This window comes from Acipenser ruthenus, chromosome 39 (assembly GCF_902713425.1).
Source record: "Acipenser ruthenus chromosome 39, fAciRut3.2 maternal haplotype, whole genome shotgun sequence".
In the NCBI taxonomy this organism is placed as follows: Eukaryota; Metazoa; Chordata; class Actinopteri; order Acipenseriformes; family Acipenseridae; genus Acipenser; species Acipenser ruthenus.
In genome coordinates, this window is record NC_081227.1 from 152135 (window position 1) to 165958 (window position 13824).

Genomic DNA, 13824 nt, shown 5'->3' on the forward strand with positions numbered 1-13824 from the left:
GGGGGGGGGGGGGCAAGCCTGGTCCTGGAGAGACAGTCCTGCAGGCTTTCTGGTTAGCTTTAAATCAGCAGTGACTAAAGACCTGGGTGGAAAGGAAACCAGAAGTGAGTGCGGCTCTCCGGGACCAGGGTCTCCCCCCACCAACCCCAAAACTCTCTCTCAGTCTGAAGACTTCTGGGTAGTCTGTTACTGCCCCACCCCCAGGCACCACAAACCAGTTTTATCCGATTGTGATGAAACTTGGTGAGGACATTCCTTGCACACTGCCCTATCGTTTTTATTTTTATTTTATTATATTCCTAATTGATGAAAACCTCAATAAAGGTCCCAACAAAAGAAATAAGCGTGTCTTTTCTCATGAAACGTTGCAACTATAAGTGGACCTCAATGAAACTAGAGAAACGGGACTGAATCAGGCTGGTGTTTCCGCTCCCGCACGCCCCTGGGTTCATGACGTCACCCCCTGTTGATGCCAATGTAACTCTTACGCCCTCCCTTATATTCAGTATTAAGGGTCAGATCGCTCTCTGATGAGACCAGCATGATGTAAAACTACCAGCCCCACTGGAGTGGAGCTTGAATGAATATTAAAACTCAAACTGACAAGCACTTCACTGGAACAGAGTCACAAAATAACGAATAACATCAAGTGCTAATCTGGTGTGTTAAAGAAACGGCCTAATCTAACAAGGGTTAAACAGTCGAAATGGTCACTTCATTGGTTTCGTTATGTCCTGTCGACAGCGTTGTATTTTAAGCAGAAAGGTAATAACATAACGTAATAAAAAGCTAACAGAGTTTATACTGCAAGTTATCTGTAAGCACGACCCGCAGAAAGAGGCGTCCTCTTTCAGCTCTGTGCGTGTGGAAGTTCCCTGTTTAATTCAAACGCGGAAAGGGGAATTCAGAGGAAACGGACAGAATTACCAAGACGAGCGAAAGAAAAGGCCGGTCCTACCGCTGTCCTAACGGGGAACGTTTCCCGAAGCGCGCAGATCATACATTGTATTCATGCATCGCACACAGCGTTACTACAGCAGCTACAATCGTGTTATCCAGCAATTGGATGGAAGCTGGAACCGCGGCGTCTTTTTGAAAAGCTGTGTTTCAGTATAATCGACTTGGAAGGCGGTCTCTACTCTATCGTCAGTGTGAATCTGGATTACATGCCGCAGGACAGTCTGCGTTACCTCAGGAGGATGCATATTTTATCCTGGGTTGGAATTGCTTTACGTTGTCACTCTGCTAATTGCCGTATTGATTCGAGCATAAAGGGGCTGTCTTAATAACAGAAAGGCATTCTACCAGTGGAGCGCTTCACCCTGCCAGACTGGACAGTCTCGCTCCGGGCATTTCAGAACGCACGCTCTCCTCGCTTTAATTCCTGCTCCAATACGTTTTTTTATTATTTTCTTTGACTCTGGGATATGCAAATACGAGGAATAGAAACTGCTTTTATTCGACTTTTGCTGAAGTTGCTTTTGGCACAAGTGAAACTATGAAGAAATGGATCTTGTGATACTTCTTGGAGCGATCTTTTCTATTTGGTTACATCCTTGCACTGGATCCAAGCTCTTTAGTGGTAAGTTTATAGAACTACGGGAGTGGTCCTGTGTAAGTTTCTTTTTGTTTGTTTTTTTTACAGCAGTGTGTAAAATTCAAAAAGCTATGCGCTCACCGCACCCAATTCATTCTACAATTACGCGCGTTTAAATTCTGCAGAAATGCAGGAGAAGCGTAATCATTTATGGAATTTACTGAGCAATTATGTTATGTTCAGACTAATTTTAAGAGAGAGAGAGAGAGCGAGAGAGAGCGAGAGCGAGAGCACAGTGAGGCTTGTGTCTGGGTGCATGTGATATCGTTTAAGATGAATGTGTTTTTCAGTGTGATCTCATAATGCAAACTGCTTTCTGGGACGGATTCAAAACGGACCTCAGTTCTTAATTGCTAATGTGTCTGTTCTTGTTTTCTTCATGCTGGCAATAAAGCAGAGGATTTTTATGAGCCTCGAGGTATGTACGATTATGTGAGTCATCATGTTTTGAATGAACATCCTCCCCCCCCCCCCCCCAATTGCAATTGCAATGGATTCACACAGTGGAAACCTCAAGGTCCGTGTTTGTTGTATATTGTTTGGGCTCTTTTGTAGATTTCTCCCGGTGCAGCTACTTCATCTCTGCCTCTTTCTGCAGGACAGAGGGTTTGTCGGAGGGGCACCGAGAGGCCCTGCTATAAAATCGCCTATTTCCAGGACGCGTCTCGGAAGCTGAACTTCGAGGAGGCGAGCGGAGCGTGCCGGAGCGATGGGGGAGAGCTGCTGAGCATCGAGTCTGAGAACGAACAGAAACTCGTCGAGAATTTCATCCAGGAACTAAGAGCCTCCGACGGGGACTTCTGGATTGGCTTGCGAAGGAAGCAGGGCTACCAGGACTCCACCGCCGACTGCCCCGGGAGATACTACTGGCTGGACGGCAGCAAAGCCACGTTCAGGTAAGCTCCAGTCCAGTGACTGGACATCACTAAAGCTTGAAACCTGTATCAAACCCCGAGTCTCCCCTGGTGTGCCATGCGTCTCCTGAAACCAGTTTTTTAGGGGTCGGACTCTGAGGGATTGTGTCCGCGTGTGTTAGGGTGAGTGATTCTGCTGTGCTGTGTGTAATTGCAGGAAGTGGCACTGGGATGAACCGTCCTGTGGTAATGAAGTGTGTGTGGTGATGTATCACCAGCCGTCGGCCCCCCCAGGGATCGGAGGCCTCTACATGTTCCAGTGGAACGATGACAACTGTGACACCAGAAACAATTTCATCTGCAAGTACTCTCAAGGTAAGAGCAGCGCTGCGCAGTAACTGGCCTCTGATTGCATTTGTAAGTGAGACGGTTCCTTTTTCAGACCCCCCAGTCGCTGCTGTTTCCCGACTCCCTCACACGACTGTATCCTGGCATGACGCTGTAGCTCGTTCTAAACACAGCTAGCACTGCCCCCTGCTGGTCTGAAGCAGTTACAGCAGTGTGCTGCAGAACTTTACTGGGAGCGGATCTGAACCCCCCTCTGTTTGCATACGTCCAAGCACTGATCTGCACTGATGTGACTTCAGGAGCAGTCCCCCAGTTTATCAGTGACACTCCATATAAAATCACCACCAAATAATCAGCAGAAGCATTTGAATTCTTCTCCTTTCAGAAAAAGCCGCCTCCTCTACATCAGCTGGGTCCTCTGCGCACACAGGTGAGCAGAACTTCAATTTCAACACATGCTTTCATTATTATCTTGTTAGCTCTACACAGTGTCCTCAGAAACAACAAAATCATTTTTTCCCTTTCAGACGCCCCAGCAGTATCTCTAGGACCAAAGCACCCAGCTGTCACCGTGGAGGGGGGTAAAGACAGCGTGCTGGTCACTGACTCGAAAGGTCGGCTTTGTTTAAAGTGTTTCAATGAGTTTCAAATGGATTTGCTCTTTTGTGTTCCAGACCCCCCTGCAGTGTTTCCAAGAAACACACGATTTTACCTCCTCTTTAATGCGTCACATTCACATGTTTTAGTGACCTGTCGTTCTAATGACTTTACCTCCTCTTTAATGCATCACATTCATGTGTTTTAGTGACCTGTCGTTCTAATGTCTTTACCTCCTCTTTAATGCATCACATTCATGTGTTTTAGTGACCTGTCGTTCTAATGACTTTACCTCCTCTTTAATGCATCACATTCATGTGTTTTAGTGACCTGTCGTTCTAATGTCTTTACCTCCTCTTTAATGCATCACATTCATGTGTTTTAGTGACCTGTCGTTCTAATGACTTTACCTCCTCTTTAATGCATCACATTCATGTGTTTTAGTGACCTGTCGTTCTAATGACTTTACCTCCTCTTTAATGCATCACATTCATGTGTTTTAGTGACCTGTCGTTCTAATGACTTTACCTCCTCTTTAATGCATCACATTCATGTGTTTTAGTGACCTGTCGTTCTAATGTCTTTACCTCCTCTTTAATGCATCACATTCATGTGTTTTAGTGACCTGTCGTTCTAATGACTTTACCTCCTCTTTAATGCATCACATTCATGTGTTTTAGTGACCTGTCGTTCTAATGACTTTACCTCCTCTTTAATGCATCACATTCATGTGTTTTAGTGACCTGTCGTTCTAATGACTTTACCTCCTCTTTAATGCATCACATTCATGTGTTTTAGTGACCTGTCGTTCTAATGACTTTACCTCCTCTTTAATGCATCACATTCATGTGTTTTAGTGACCTGTCGTTCTAATGACTTTACCTCCTCTTTAATGCATCACATTCATGTGTTTTAGTGACCTGTCGTTCTAATGACTTTACCTCCTCTTTAATGCATCACATTCATGTGTTTTAGTGACCTGTCGTTCTAATGACTTTACCTCCTCTTTAATGCATCACATTCATGTGTTTTAGTGACCTGTCGTTCTAATGACTTTACCTCCTCTTTAATGCGTCACATTCATGTGTTTTAGTGACCTGTCGTTCTAATGACTTTACCTCCTCTTTAATGCATCACATTCATGTGTTTTAGTGACCTGTCGTTCTAATGACTTTACCTCCTCTTTAATGCATCACATTCATGTGTTTTAGTGACCTGTCGTTCTAATGACTTTACCTCCTCTTTAATGCATCACATTCATGTGTTTTAGTGACCTGTCGTTCTAATGACTTTACCTCCTCTTTAATGCGTCACATTCATGTGTTTTAGTGACCTGTCGTTCTAATGACTTTACCTCCTCTTTAATGCATCACATTCATGTGTTTTAGTGACCTGTCGTTCTAATGACTTTACCTCCTCTTTAATGCGTCACATTCATGTGTTTTAGTGACCTGTCGTTCTAATGACTTTACCTCCTCTTTAATGCATCACATTCATGTGTTTTAGTGACCTGTCGTTCTAATGGCTTTACCTCCTCTTTAATGCATCACATTCATGTGTTTTAGTGACCTGTCGTTCTAATGGCTTCTTGTCCCCTGCAGGCAATGTCTTAAATATCGTTTACATCATCATACCTACCATCCCGCTGCTTTTACTGCTCGTGGTCACAACAGGCGTGTTTTGCTTCAAGCTTTTTGCAAGAAGGTAAGTCTTTTCAAATAATAAGCAGTATGTCAGTGACAGAGTATATTCAAATGATTTACAGCACGTGGAAACGCTTCTTGTGTTCCTAAGATGCATATAAGAAGGTGCCAGCGTATTTATCCTGACGTTAGTTTTATGAAAGCGGGTCCCAGTGAGTCGGCAGGACACAGAAACTCTGTTTATTTCTTCTTGTCCCGTCTGGCACTCTCTCCAGGAGGAAGGAGAGGACTGAGACCAGTAAGAAGGAGCCCCATTTCTGGATGTCTCCGAACAGATGCAGCAGCCCCAGCCTGGAGGTTTACAGTGTGATCCAGAAGCAGCGCCCTGCGGACCTCGAGGGGACGAGACCCGACATCAAGAACACTTCATTCCGAGCCTCCTCGGGGCACGACCTGTCAGGTGACTACGACAACATGAGCGCCAGCAACTCGGAGCGCGGCGAGAGCGGCTTCGTCAACAACGACATTTACGAGACGAGCAGCAGCGGCAGAAAGGAGTCCGGCTGGGTCGACAACGACATCTATGGCTACTGAGAGAGAGAGAGAGAGAGAGAGAGAGAGAGACTGGGGGAGAACGTGAGAGGGCTCACGCCGCTAGTGCGCTTGCTGTCTTTGTGAAATGGGCATGCGTTTGCTGTTAGAAATAATATGCCACCATGAAGCTAATAAAACTGTACAGAAAAAAAACACACAACTCACATTTAATGGTGCTTATAAAAACTGGCTTTATAAAACATATCGTAAGCATTTCCACAGGGCCTGTCATGCATTTCCATAGAGCCTGTCATGCATTTCCACATTTCCATAGAGCCTGTCATGCATTTCCATAGAGCCTGTCATGCATTTCCACATTTCCATAGAGCCTGTCATGCATTTCCACAGAGCCTGTCATGCATTTCCACATTTCCATAGAGCCTGTCATGCATTTCCACAGAGCCTGTCATGCATTTCCACATTTCCATAGAGCCTGTCATGCATTTCCACAGAGCCTGTCATGCATTTCCACATTTCCATAGAGCCTGTCATGCATTTCCACAGAGCCTGTCATGCATTTCCATAGAGCCTGTCATGCATTTCCACATTTCCATAGAGCCTGTCATGCATTTCCACAGAGCCTGTCATGCATTTCCACATTTCCATAGAGCCTGTCATGCATTTCCACAGAGCCTGTCATGCATTTCCATAGAGCCTGTCATGCATTTCCACATTTCCATAGAGCCTGTCATGCATTTCCACAGAGCCTGTCATGCATTTCCACAGAGCCTGTCATGCATTTCCACAGAGCCTGTCTCCAGGAGAGCCTGTCATGCATTTCCACAGAGCCTGTCTCCAGGAGAGCCTGTCATGCATTTCCACAGAGCCTGTCTCCTGGAGAGCCTGTCATGCATTTCCATAGACCCTGTCATGTTGTCTTTCATTGGCTCGGGGGCTCATCGTCTCTCAGAGCAATGTTATTCTGCACTGTAGTTGCTGTATTAATGTCAGGGCATTAGAAATGAACAGTGTCAGGAACGTCAGAGTGTCAGAGTGCAGTACCACACGTGTACCATACAAAGGAAAGCAGTGAAAGGGATTGCAAAGCAAAGCACTGAATCTGTGAAGCCGAGTTGAAAGGTCGAAATATCACATGATTTCTGAGGAACCAGGAAGAATAAAAAAAAAACTGTAGTGGAAACAAGTGAGCAGGATGGCAGCCGGTTAGACTGAGCAGAGAAGAACTATCTGATGAGAACAAGTATGAATAGTGAAGAAACAGACCCTGGCGCCATTCACAAAGAGAGCAAACATTATCGAAACGGGGGGTTTGTGTAAAACAAGAACATTGCATGTGCAGCTGGAATGGGAGGCTCGTTTGGATAATCACACTGTTCCAATAAAATACATTGCAAATGATCGAGTGGAAAACAGTGCTCCCGCTAACAATAAGAAACACACAGAGCCTGGTACTGACTTAACATCACTATGGATTCAACTTAATAACATTCACCTCTCAAAATAAACAAGGCTTAACAGGTTAAAATCGATCAAAGATAATAATAATAAATAAAGCACGACCTATAGACCTATTTTTTTGTAAAAGCTGTAAAAACTAAAAAATTGAATTAAAAAACCATTGAAAATGTATGACGTTATTTTAGACTCGCTGCTCTAGCTTAATGAAACATGCATGTTCCACAGCGAGCGGAGAGCTGTCCTGTCACACTGCAATACACGACACGCACACTAGAGGGCAGTGTTGAGCTGCGGATCACGGATCACGATCGTATCCTTGACTCTTAGAAGAATGTTTACAATCAAGGAAGAAAATAGGGTTTCTTTTAATTGTCCGTTTGGCTTCCTGCCCCAAGCTGTAATAAACCTGCCCGATTACCACACTGAAGCACGTAGCAAGCAAACTGAGCGCCGGTCTAAGCTGCGTAACCTACTCCTAGTTTAACTTGAATGTAATATTCTATAAGAGAATGCGTGTCCGCACAATTATGACACCATGTGAAAGCTTTGTATTCATTTGAAATGATATTGCAAAGGTGCAGTGCAATAAACAAACTGGCAAGCCAGCAGCGTCTGCTGTCTATTTTCTTAGTGTAAAATGCCATTCAGGATCACTACAGCTGTAATAAATGAAGGAGGATGTGATTTGCCATGTAATATAAAACATGTTTTGCATTTTTAATGTCGAGTTTATATAGGTTTGAAGGGGCTGAGCAGCGGCAGCACACACAGCTTAGCTTGGTGGCAGACAGATTCGTATAACTGAGCTGGCACGTAGCTGTACGAAGTTAAAACGGCTTACAAATGCATACTCACCTGCCCTGCCCCCCTCCACAGAAACGTTATCACACGTCTCCCAGCGGCTGAGGTCGAACGCACAGGCTTGTTTTCAGTGTGCAAACAGATTGACAGCTTTTAGAATAGCAGCGGCCGGGCTTTGACGTAAGAGGTGGATCTGGTTGCCTTGGAGACAGTTTGGCAGTGAAGTTAGGCTCGGCTTCATAACCCCGCCCACTGTACATATACCCCCAGCGGCTCTGACGTCAATGGACGTCAACCAAAGGAACACGATGCCTCCTGCGAGCTCCGTAGCAGTCCGGTCCGGTCCGGTCCTGTGTGTGTTTGAATAACAGCGAGTCGTGTCAGGGTGCTGTGCTCAGCCCACCAGCCCTCGGTGTTATTAAGAATGCCTTGTTTTGTAAACTGCTTGCAAATAAGGACCAAGCTTTGAAAAAAAAAAAAAAAAAAAAAAATGGATCTTCTTGTTTTTTTTTTTTATAGTGTATAAATATTAGATTTTTCTTGGTGTCTCGGTTTCACCAGCATGGTCATGGCGGATTGTCAACAGAGACGAGGTCCGGTTCGGGTGGGTTTCTATGACATCGAGCGCACCTTAGGAAAAGGCAATTTCGCTGTTGTGAAGCTGGCGCGGCACCGTATCACCAAGACCGAGGCAAGTAACTGACGCTTGTTCTGTGCAAACTCCGCCGAGTCTGTGCGCTTAAATATGCGTGTCCTACCTAAGAACGCAGGAATGCGCCCACGGTAAACAACGCGGCGTGGAAATGCACGGGCGCTGCAGGGAGCGGGGCTCGACTCCTCGAGTCGGGAGTTTCTGTAGTGGGGACGCGAGTTCAACACTCAGCGATCAGCCTGCACTCTATATTATAACGAAGCGTACTCGCTTCACTGCTTACCTGTCGCGTTGCAGTGTGAATGCACGGCTGGCTTTAGTGTAGGTATGTGTGGCTTGTTCAACTGTTCATGTGTGCATACTGTGTGGTGGTGTTATGACAATGCTTATGTAACGTTAACGTTATATAATCGCAATACTGGAGTCCTAATGCCGGATTTTAAAAAGAATAGCCACATATCCGTGTTACCTGGCCATCGTTTTATTTACAGTAATTCACCTTGCACGTTTGTATGTAACCGAAGACTTTGCGGATAAATAATTGAACGCGGATGCATTCCCCTGTTTAAAAGTACGTCATCTTTATTACAATTAGTGAAAACTGCTGGTACAGACACTGTAAAGTCAAGACGACATGCCGGCACTGAAATCTGCAAAACATTTCGACTCGGACACCCTGGCGTGCAGAGCGGCTCTGACGGTGTGTGGGAATCAGACCCCAGATTAACCCCAGCGGACTGTCTTCACCAGCTTAATAAATTCAACTAGTAAATATTAATTAAATATGACACGCGAGAGCTGCTTTGAGAAGTTGCGTGCAGGTTTATAACTTCTTCTCGTCGTGTTGTAGTGTTATATTACCGAAGTGTCGAGACACGGGTGTGAGCAGACTTGTTGTGAACATTATATTTTGTGCCTCTACGAAATGAAACATTAGAGTCACACGGCGCCGTCTTGGTTGAATTCAGACGGGGTGTCGTCACATATTTGTGAAGTTTTCTTGCTGTTGTTTTTGTCCTGATACCCGTAATGAATTGTGTCCCTGTATCCAAACTGCCCATTGTTCATCCTCAAATACCCACGACGCGGGGCGCGCTTCACCGCGGCGTGGGTTAAACCTCTCGGGAGTGGGAATGCGCTGCAGTTAAACGGGTCGCTGTTTTGTGTCGGGTTTCATGAAGTTTTGTGAATCTATTCCACTGTGTTTAATTTTTTTTTTGCACATTTTAAAAAGCAGGTTTCTTGAATGACGTTTGGTTTGAGACCCGTTTCTATAGATGTGGTACAGCGCGGCATCAATACATACTGTTAGGGAGTCATTCTGTATGATTTCAAAGAAAAACACCCGGAGCTATAAGGTGACTTGAGGGACAACGCATCGGTTTGAAAGCAGAGATGCTGTTTATTAGCAGATGTGTGTTAGCTGCGGCTTACTGTGGCGTTGCCAATACACGAACACGGGTTACATGGCGTTCATTCACTTATTTGGAAAATGTTTGTATTATTATTATTATTATTATTATTATTATTATTATTATTATTATTAATAAAGCGTTTTTGTTGCTATGCGCTGTTCAGTGTCTGAAATGTGTTAACGGCTCGTTTTCCCTTTTGAAAGAGGCTACATGTGTGTGCGTTTTATATCGCGTTCATAGCTACGGAATTAGATCATCTGTAATATCGAAACCGAATATGACGATTCTATTTAAGACTAAGTCATTTGACAAGAATCCTTTTTTTTTACTCCCCAGAATAGCATGTTATTGGGTACTTTTATATGACGTCAAGTATTATTAGCGTGCCAACACATAACCGCAGTCAGTGAAGGGACGCCGAGCTTGTCTTTGCATGGATTGAAATGTTCATTTGCCGTGCAGCTCGTGAAGCGTGACTGGCGGCTGTTTTACCCGCACCGTCTCCCATTCACTTCAATTAGGGTAACTAGAGCGACAGGTCGCTGTGCAATTTAATTTGTTACACCAGGATTCAGAACCACAACTCCTTATTTAAAATAAATAAATAAATTCATTAAAATAGTCATTTTGTGCTTTAGTGTATTTGGCATAAACGGGTTGGGTTGAAACGCCTGTATTTTGGGGTTTGCACAAAACGGGGAACCCCAGCAGTAAACGAGAAATAAAGTGAATCATATTTCATGTGCTGTCCATTCATAAGCGGTCAAAATATGACCAGCCAGGTGTTGTGTATTAATGTAACATTTCAAAGGAGCGCTTGCCTTCAAAATCGAACCTTTCTTTCAAATAAAGCCCTTTTTATTTCTTATAAGTAGTTTATCATTTAAATAAGCAAAAAACCCAATCTGCCGCTTGTTTAAATTCGGGACACATGTTGCGATATTGGATCACACGCTGCTTGCAGTGACAGTACAGAGGAGCGTGTTGGTACTCGCTGGTGTAACAGAGTGAATCACAACGTTGCAAAGGAAACCAGTGCCTGCATGCTGTCTACAGTACAGCAGCTGCTGCAGTCTGTACAGAAGAGCGGCACTCTGCTGTCTTTACAGCTGAAGAGGGTTTCATTTCACTTTAGCATGGGGAGAGTCATACCTGTGTTTTCCAGCTGATTCATAGCGCGATGCTGGGATCACAAGCTCTGTTTCAAGTGTCTGATTAGTATCACGAGAAGGCTACGTTTTCCTAGGAGACCAGGAGCATGCAAACACTTGCAGTGCTGCAGCGGCACGTCACAGATCCCGTGTCCTTGCGTTTGGTTAATGCAACACCTGTATCGTTTACAGAGCAACGCATTGGGGAGAGTCAGGCACGAACCATTCCACCTTGTTGTTGTCATGTGTGGAAAGCTGTGTGTATTTAAAAAGAAGAGGTTTACACAATTGTTCACTTGTCAACGCTGTGCTATTTAAAAACAGTGCAAACGTTTCCTGAATCGCCCCACTCGTCACTTTCAGCCTCAGGCTTGTTCTGTGAGGAAGCCAAACCTGTGCATTGTGAAACCCTTTCAAACCTCTAATTACCCATTATCTCAGTTAACTGCTTGAGCATTCTGTGTGCAGAACGTTTCAGAAGAGAGGAACTATTACCAATGACATGCTTAACTGGGGTTTGATAAACAAGGCTTCAGATGGACGGATCTACTGACAGACACACCCCCCATCCCCAGAATCTGATACCTCAAAAACATGTAATACTGGAACGAATGGATGAGCAGTTGTTCAGATGCGTGGAGAGCGTGTGTGCAGTGTGACAGACTGAATGAATGGATAAGCAGTTGTTCAGATGCGTTGAGAGCGTGTGTGCAGTGTGACAGATGCTCGGCTGCCTGCTCTGTGTCTCTGTGCAGGGATTTCGTCCCCAGGGGTTTGAAGAGTCCCTCGCAGTACAGAGCATGACAGCTGGAGCCTGGTGTTCCTGCAGCAGGCTTGGGTTTGTGATTGAGCCTCTGCAGCAATCGCAGTACTGGGAGAGCGGTCACCCTTGTGTTTCGTTTTCTTAACTCTCACACTGAAATAGAACGACTCCTTCTATGTCCGCTTCCTGTCAGGACCGGACTGACTGGACGGAGGCCTGCTGTGAAAGCAGCTCTGCAGTACAGGCTACGTTTATCTGAACCTTCCCCCTCGAGGGCAGGAGCTGGAATAGCAGCACACAACGCTGGCTTTGTCTGGCTGTTTCTTTAAAGCGCTCACTTACTGCAGACTGTGTGAAAATATCTGTGCCCAGGGAAGTTTCATTCTGACTAAGAGCTGTTTATATTGTTGATGTGGGCCTGGTGTTATACACAGGGAAGGCCTACAGTTGGTAAACTCCTGAAGCACTCGCTGTCTCTGTCTTTTGAAAAAGCTTTTGTTTCATGTTTGTTAGCACCGTCTGTGGAAGAAACAGAGTCAGGCAGACAGGCGTTTGAGCGAGTGTCTTCATCAGTGTTATTGAGGTGAAACAGAGTCAGGCAGACAGGCGTTTGAGCGAGTGTCTTCATCAGTGTTATTGAGGTGAAACAGAGTCAGGCAGACAGGCGTTTGAGCGAGTGTCTTCATCAGTGTTATTGAGGTGAAGCTAGGAGAAGTGGAGTTCAGTGTTTAATAAGTTGGGTGCTCTGGTGTTGAACTGTAAGGCACTAAGTGAAGCAGGGAAAGGTTCAGTGTTTTCTGCTGGGGCTTGTATACGCCAGACATGGTATTTAAGAATGAGGTGTGCACTGTAGTCTTCAATTGTAGGACTAACTAATAACCCTGCAGTTTCACTTATTTAAAGACTGCAGTAACGTGCCTGTCTCCTTACTGGAGTCTCTCCAGACACACCCTGCATTCACAAGCAGCAGGATTCACTGAGATGTGCCGGGGACGCCCCAAAACTGTGCAACGCCCGACCACAAAGAAATCCCACTCTATTTTAAAACCTCTGCATTCTTTTGTGCTTCAGCTTTGTACTGTTCATGCTGACTGGATACATTCCTTTAATATTCTCCTGTGGGTAGAAACGTCATGTGACTGTGTTAGAAACTCGTGATTCTTTAAAACACCATAGAATGACATGATAGCCTCAGAAATGCATAGCAACGATACAGCAGTGATACAAACACTGAGCACCCATTCATAGCAATGATACAAACACTGAGCACCCATTCATAGCAGTGATACAAACACTGAGCACCCATTCATAGCAACGATACAAACACTGAGCACCCATTCATAGCAATGATACAAACACTGAGCACCCATTCATAGCAACGATACAAACACTGAGCACCCATTCATAGCAACGATACAAACACTGAGCACCCATTCATAGCAATGATACAAACACTGAGCACCCATTCATAGCAACGATACAAACACTGAGCACCCATTCATAGCAACGATACAAACACTGAGCACCCATTCATAGCAATGATACAAACACTGAGCACCCATTCATAGCAATGATACAAACACTGAGCACCCATTCATAGCAATGATACAAACACTGAGCACCCATTCATAGCAATGATACAAACACTGAGCACCCATTCATAGCAGTGATACAAACACTGAGCACCCATTCATAGCAATGATACAAACACTGAGCACCCATTCATAGCAATGAGTTTTCTTTTTTCTTTTTTGCCAGGTTGCAATAAAGATTATTGACAAGTCTCAACTGGACGCTGTGAATCTAGAGAAGATCTACCGAGAAGTTCAGATCATGAAGATGCTGAATCACCCTCACATTATCAAGCTCTACCAGGTATGCATGTACCGTAGCAATGGACCGCCTCCTAGTGGCTGGTGAGTGCACTGCACTGACGTCAGCACCAGACCTGCGCTCGCCTGTCCGCTGCAGAGCGGCCTCTTCATGGGAA

The 13824-nt window shown here is 44.8% G+C and overlaps 2 protein-coding genes across 8 annotated transcripts in view; both read left to right on the forward strand.

Moving 5' to 3' along the window:
* Positions 1-4: 4 nt before the first annotated feature.
* Positions 5-6232, forward strand: LOC117397317 (layilin-like). Of its 5 annotated transcripts, none has more exons than XM_059009725.1 (8): positions 5-1582; positions 1992-2015; positions 2196-2493; positions 2669-2826; positions 3185-3229; positions 3327-3413; positions 4998-5100; positions 5318-6232. In XM_059009725.1, exons 1-8 carry the CDS (start codon positions 1507-1509, stop codon positions 5631-5633), a joined length of 1107 nt encoding a protein of 368 aa, XP_058865708.1. In that variant the 5' UTR covers positions 5-1506; the 3' UTR covers positions 5634-6232. The 5 variants fall into 5 exon arrangements, with proteins under 5 accessions (XP_058865708.1, XP_058865706.1, XP_058865707.1 ...); XM_059009723.1 differs by having other exon boundaries at positions 5315-6020; XM_059009724.1 differs by having other exon boundaries at positions 1995-2015; positions 5315-6020.
* Positions 6233-8029: 1797 nt separating this feature from the next.
* LOC117397458 (serine/threonine-protein kinase SIK2-like) overlaps positions 8030-13824 on the forward strand; it is a 30936-nt gene continuing 25141 nt past the window's right edge. For 2 of the 3 annotated variants that reach the window (XR_009311101.1, XM_059009721.1), the window contains exons 1-2: positions 8030-8544; positions 13593-13709. Coding sequence is in view for 2 of the 3 variants with exons in the window: in XM_059009721.1 (XP_058865704.1) it covers positions 8416-8544; positions 13593-13709 (246 nt within the window). In the remaining variant the exon portion in view is untranslated. The remainder of the gene's footprint in view (positions 8545-13592; positions 13710-13824) is intronic. The other variant, XM_059009722.1, reaches the window with a different exon arrangement.

Bases quoted from the DNA above. Each gene is read 5' to 3' on its own strand.
- LOC117397317 (XM_059009723.1), top strand. From the start codon at position 1,507: ATGGATCTTGTGATACTTCTTGGAGCGATCTTTTCTATTTGGTTACAT. The intron at 3,230-3,326 runs GTGAGCAGAACT...TTTCCCTTTCAG, and splicing joins TGGGTCCTCTGCGCACACAG to ACGCCCCAGCAGTATCTCTA. The intron at 3,414-4,997 runs GTCGGCTTTGTT...TGTCCCCTGCAG, and splicing joins GCTGGTCACTGACTCGAAAG to GCAATGTCTTAAATATCGTT.